General features: G+C 58.3%; 1 protein-coding gene across 1 annotated transcript; it reads right to left on the reverse strand.

Moving 5' to 3' along the window:
• Window positions 1-2129: 2129 nt before the first annotated feature.
• On the reverse strand, window positions 2130-5677 carry LOC127927434 (uncharacterized). The gene is made up of 5 exons (XM_052513864.1): window positions 5616-5677; window positions 4968-5147; window positions 3640-3868; window positions 3224-3421; window positions 2130-2450 (listed from the first exon to the last, which is right to left on the reverse strand). Exons 1-5 carry the CDS (start codon window positions 5675-5677, stop codon window positions 2130-2132), a joined length of 990 nt encoding a protein of 329 aa, XP_052369824.1.
• Window positions 5678-5912: the final 235 nt, after the last annotated feature.

Raw genomic sequence — 5912 nt, forward strand, 5'->3', positions numbered from 1 at the left:
CCTGTATATGGCCATGTTATTTTCTACTTCCTGTACACAGCCATGTTATTTTATACTTCCTGTATATGGCCATGTTATTTCTACTTCCTGTATATTTCCACGTTATATTTACTCATTATTGTCATTCGTTATTCACTGTGTATTTATCCCTTGTGTCACTATTTAAATGTTTTATTACATTTTGTATCTCTATCTTAACATTGTTGGAAAAGGACCTGTAAGTAAGTCAGGCTAAACCTGTTGTTTACCAAGCAGTTCACTGTTAGGCTAAACCTGTTGTTTACCAAGCAGTTCACTGTTAGGCTAAACCTGTTGTTTACCAAGCAGTTCACTGTTAGGCTAAACCTGTTGTTTACCAAGCAGTTCACTGTTAGGCTAAACCTGTTGTTTACCAAGCAGTTCACTGTTAGGCTAAACCTGTTGTTTACCAAGCAGTTCACTGTTAGGCTAAACCTGTTGTTTACCAAGCAGTTCACTGTTTGGCTAAACCTGTTGTTTACCAAGCAGTTCACTGTTAGGCTAAACCTGTTGTTTACCAAAGCAGTTCACTGTTAGGCTAAACCTGTTGTTTACCAAGCAGTTCACTGTTAGGCTAAACCTGTTGTTAACCAAGCAGTTCACTGGTAGGCTAAACCTGTTGTTTACCAAGCAGTTCACTGTTAGGCTAAACCTGTTGTTTACCAAGCAGTTCACTGTTAGGCTAAACCTGTTGTTTACCAAGCAGTTCACTGTTAGGCTAAAGTTCACTGTTAGGCTAAACCTGTTGTTTACCAAGCAGTTCACTGTTAGGCTAAACCTGTTGTTTACCAAGCAGTTCACTGTTAGGCTAAACCTGTTGTTTACCAAGCAGTTCACTGTTAGGCTAAACCTGTTGTTTACCAAGCAGTTCACTGTTAGGCTAAACCTGTTGTTTACCAAGCAGTTCACTGTTAGGCTAAACCTGTTGTTTACCAAGCAGTTCACTGTTAGGCTAAACCTGTTGTTTACCAAGCAGTTCACTGTTAGGCTAAACCTGTTGTTTACCAAGCAGTTCACTGTTAGGCTAAACCTGTTGTTTACCAAGCAGTTCACTGTTAGGCTAAACCTGTTGTTTACCAAGCAGTTCACTGTTAGGCTAAACCTGTTGTTTACCAAGCAGTTCACTGTTAGGCTAAACCTGTTGTTTACCAAGCAGTTCACTGTTAGGCTAAACCTGTTGTTTACCAAGCAGTTCACTGTTAGGCTAAACCTGTTGTTTACCAAGCAGTTCACTGTTAGGCTAAGCAGTTCCTGTTGTTTACCAAGCAGTTCACTGTTAGGCTAAACCTGTTGTTTACAGTTCACTGTTAGGCTGTTCACTGTTCACTGTTAGGCTAAACCTGTTGTTTACCAAGCAGTTCACTGGTAGGCTAAACCTGTTGTTTACCAAGCAGTTCACAGTTAGGCTAAACCTGTTGTTTACCAAGCAGTTCACTGGTAGGCTAAACCTGTTGTTTACCAAGCAGTTCACTGTTAGGCTAAACCTGTTGTTTTCAAAGCAGTTCACTGTTAGGCTAAACCTGTTGTTTACCAAGCAGTTCACTGTTAGGCTAAACCTGTTGTTTACCAAGCAGTTCACTGTTAGGCTAAACCTGTTGTTTACCAAGCAGTTCACTGTTAGGCTAAACCTGTTGTTTACCAAGCAGTTCACTGGTAGGCTAAACCTGTTGTTTACCAAGCAGTTCACTGTTAGGCTAAACCTGTTGTTTACCAAGCAGTTCACTGTTAGGCTAAACCTGTTGTTTACCAAGTTCAGTTCACTACCAAGCAGGTTAGGCTAAACCTGTTGTTTGTTCACTGTTAGGCTTTTTTACCAAGCAGTTCACTGTTAGGCTAAATCTGTTGTTTACCAAGCAGTTCACTGGTAGGCTAAACCTGTTGTTTACCAAGCAGTTCACTGTTAGGCTAAACCTGTTGTTTTCCAAGCAGTTCACTGTTAGGCTAAACCTGTTGTTTACCAAGCAGTTCACTGTTAATTAAGCCGACACAGGACTTGACATGAACCTTTATAAGGAGGTGACTGAAAAGTTGTTTGTGTTGTTTGATACAAGAAACCACTTTACAAAAGAAAATGCATTATTATACCCATTCCTTTATTACAGTGAATCAAACTAATGATGCTGAGGGGTGTCGTGAGCGGTGGGCTGAGGGGTGGGCTGAGGGGTGTCGTGAGCGGTGGGCTGAGGGTAGGCTGAGGGGTGTCGTGAGCGGTGGGCTGAGGGGTGGGCTGAGGGGTGGGTGAGGCGGTGGGCTGAGGGGGTGTCGTGAGCGGTGGGCTGAGGGTGGGCTGAGGGTGGGTCGTGAGCGGTGGGCTGAGGGGTGGGCTGAGGGGTGTCGTGAGCGGTGGGCTGAGGGGTAGGCTGAGGGGTGTGGTGAGCGGTGGGCTGAGGGGTGGGCTGAGGGGTGTCGTGAGCGGTGGGCTGAGGGGTGGGCTGAGGGTGTGGGTGAGCGGTGGGCTGAGGGGTGGGCTGAGGGGTGGGCTGAGCGGTGGGCTGAGGGGTGGGCTGAGGGGTGGGCTGAGGGGTGGGCTGAGGGTGGGCTGAGCGGTGGGCTGAGGGGTGGGCTGAGGGGTGGGCTGAGCGGTGGGCTGAGCGGTGGGCTGAGGGGTGGGCTGGGTGGGGGTGGGCTGAGGGGTGGGCTGAGCGGGGGTGGGCTGAGCGGTGGGCTGAGGGGTGGGCTGAGGGGTGGGCTGAGGGGTGGGCTGAGGGGTGGGCTGAGCGGTGGGCTGAGGGGTGGGCTGAGCGGTGGGCTGAGGGTGGGCTGAGGGGGGTGGGCTGAGGGGTGGGCTGAGGGTGGGCTGAGGGGTGGGCTGAGCGGTGGGCTGAGGGGTGGGCTGAGGGGTGGGCTGAGCGGTGGGCTGAGGGGTGGGCTGAGGGGTGGGGGGTGGGCTGAGGGTGGGCTGAGCGGTGGGCTGAGGGGTGGGCTGAGCGGTGGGCTGAGGGGTGGGCTGAGGGTGGGCTGAGCGGTGGGCTGAGGGGTGGGCTGAGCGGTGGGCTGAGGGTGGGCTGAGGGGGTGGGCTGAGGGGTGGGTGGGCTGAGGGGTGGGCTGAGGGGTGGGCTGAGGGGTGGGCTGGGGTGGGCTGAGGCGGTGGGCGGTGGGCTGAGGGTGGGCTGAGGGGTGGGCTGAGCGGTGGGCTGAGGGGTGGGCTGAGCGGTGGGCTGGGTGGGCTGAGGGGTGGGCTGAGCGGTGGGCTGAGGGGTGGGCTGAGGGGTGGGCTGAGCGGTGGGGGGTGGGCTGAGCGGTGGGCTGAGGGTGGGCTGAGGGTGGGCTGGGGTGGGCTGAGGGGTGGGCTGAGGGGTGGGCTGAGGGGTGGGCTGAGGGTGGGCTGAGGGTGGGCTGAGGGGTGGGCTGAGGGTGGGGGGTGGGCTGAGGCGGTGGGCTGAGGGTGGGCTGAGGGGTGGGCTGAGGGGTGGGCTGAGGGGTGGGCTGAGGGGTGGGCTGAGGGGTGGGCTGGGTGGGCTGAGGGGTGGGCTGAGGGGTGGGCTGAGCGGTGGTGGGCTGAGGGGTGGGCTGAGGGTGGGCTGGGGTGGGCTGAGCGGTGGGCTGAGGGGTGGGCTGAGGGGTGGGCTGAGGGGTGGGCTGAGGGGTGGGCTGGGCTGAGGGGTGGGCTGAGGGTGGGCTGAGGGGTGGGCTGAGGGTGGGGGGTGGGCTGAGGGTGGGCTGAGCGGTGGGCTGAGGGGTGGGCTGAGGGGTGGGCTGAGCGGTGGGCTGAGGGTGGGCTGAGGGGGGGGCTGAGGGGGGGGCTGAGGGGTGGGCTGAGGGGTGGGCTGAGGGGTGGGCTGCGGTGGGCTGAGCGGTGGGCTGAGGGGTGGGCTGAGGGTGGGCTGAGCTGGTGGGCTGAGGGGTGGGCTGAGGGGTGGGCTGAGGGGTGGGCTGAGGGGTGGGTGGGCTGAGGGGTGGGCTGAGGGGTGGGCTGAGCGGTGGGCTGAGGGGTGGGCTGAGGGGTGGGCTGAGGGTGGGCTGAGCGGTGGGCGGTGGGCTGAGCGGTGGGTGGGCTGAGGGGTGGGCTGAGGGGTGGGCGGTGGGCTGAGGGGTGGGCTGAGGGGTGGGCTGAGGGGTGGGCTGAGGGGTGGGCGGTGGGCTGAGCGGTGGGCTGAGGGTGGGGGTGGGCTGAGGGTGGGCTGAGGGGTGGGCTGAGGGGTGGGTGAGGGGGGCTGAGGGGTGGGCTGAGGGGTGGGCTGAGCGGTGGGCTGAGGGTGGGCTGAGGGGTGGGCTGAGGGGTGGGCTGAGGGGTGGGCTGAGGGGTGGGCTGAGGGGTGGGTGGGCTGAGGGGTGGGCTGAGGGGTGGGCTGAGGGGTGGGCTGAGCGGTGGGCTGAGGGGTGGGCTGAGCGGGGGTGGGCTGAGGGTGGGTGTGGGCTGAGGGGTGGGCTGAGGGGTGGGCTGAGGGTGGGCTGAGGGGTGGGCTGAGGGTGGGCTGAGGGGTGGGCTGAGGGGTGGGCTGAGGGGTGGGCTGAGGGTGGGGGGTGGGCTGAGGGGTGGGCTGAGCGGTGGGCTGAGGGGTGGGCTGAGGGGTGGGCTGAGGGGTGGGCTGAGGGGTGGGCTGAGGGGTGGGCTGAGGGGTGGGCTGAGGGGTGGGCTGAGGGGTGGGCTGAGGGTGGGCTGAGGGGTGGGCTGAGCGGTGGGCTGAGGGGTGGGCTGAGGGGTGGGCTGAGGGTGGGCTGAGGGGTGGGCTGGGCTGAGCGGTGGGCTGAGGGTGGGCTGAGGGGTGGGCTGAGGGGTGGGCTGAGGGGTGGGCTGAGGGGTGGGCTGAGCGGTGGGCTGAGGGGTGGGCTGAGGGGTGGGCTGAGGGGTGGGCTGAGGGGTGGGCTGAGGGGTGGGCTGAGGGTGGGTGAGGGGTGGGCGGTGGGCTGAGGGTGGGCTGAGGGTGGGCTGTCGTGAGCGGTGGGCGGTGGGCTGAGGGGTGGGCTGAGCGGTGGGCTGAGGGGTGGGCTGAGGGGTGGGCTGAGCGGTGGGCTGAGGGGTGGGCTGAGCGGTGGGCTGAGGGTGGGCTGAGCGGTGGGCTGAGGGGTGGGCTGAGCGGTGGGTGTGGGCGTGAGCGGTGGGCTGAGGGGTGGGCTGAGGGGTGTTGTGAGCGGTGGGCTGAGGGGTGGGCTGAGGGGTGGGCTGAGGGGTGGGCTGAGCGGTGGGCTGAGCGGTATACGGACCGGTTTGAGTTTTTACTTTACCTTCTATAACTGTATTGTACTGTTCGGTTTGTTAAATGTTATACGTTGTTTGTAACGTCCATTCCTATAGTTTACTCCGCTACTTCAGACATTCCTCTCCTCTCTCTCTCTCTCTCGTTCTTCTCTCTCTCTCTCTCTCTCTCTTCTCTCTCTCTTCTCTCTCTCTCTCTCTCTCTCTCTCTCTTCTCTCTCTCTTCTCTCTCTCTCTCTTTCTCTCTCTCTCTCTCTCCTCTCCCTCTCTCTCTCTCCTCTCTCTCTCTCTCTCTCTCTCTCTCTCTCTCTCTCTCTCTCTCTTTCTCTCTCTCTCTCTCTCTCTCTCTCTCTCTCTCTCTCTCTCTCTCTCTCTCTCTCTCTCTCTCTCTCTCTCTCTCTCTCTCTCTCTCTCTCTCTTTCTCACTCCACACCGCTTTCCACACAGACCTAGTCCCACCTGTCACTCAAGGAGCGCATTTGTTGTTGCTTGACCACGAGACACTTGTGATCAGTCTGCATGGTCAACGCAGCACATGGAGACACTTGTGTATTTTCTTAGCAAGTTAAGATAAATCGTGTTAGCCACTAATGCTAAACGCTAGTTAGCTGGCTAGCTAGCTAATAAAAGTAGAGAGTCAGAGTAAACGTAGCTAGCTAATACAGCCTGATACCAATGCTGGTGGAGGCTTAAATCAGCATATTGTTTATGCAACAGTATCTTCTAAATCAAAGAGGAACATGCAAAGCATGAATA

This window comes from Oncorhynchus keta, unplaced genomic scaffold (assembly GCF_023373465.1).
Source record: "Oncorhynchus keta strain PuntledgeMale-10-30-2019 unplaced genomic scaffold, Oket_V2 Un_scaffold_14044_pilon_pilon, whole genome shotgun sequence".
Taxonomy (NCBI): domain Eukaryota; kingdom Metazoa; phylum Chordata; class Actinopteri; order Salmoniformes; family Salmonidae; genus Oncorhynchus; species Oncorhynchus keta.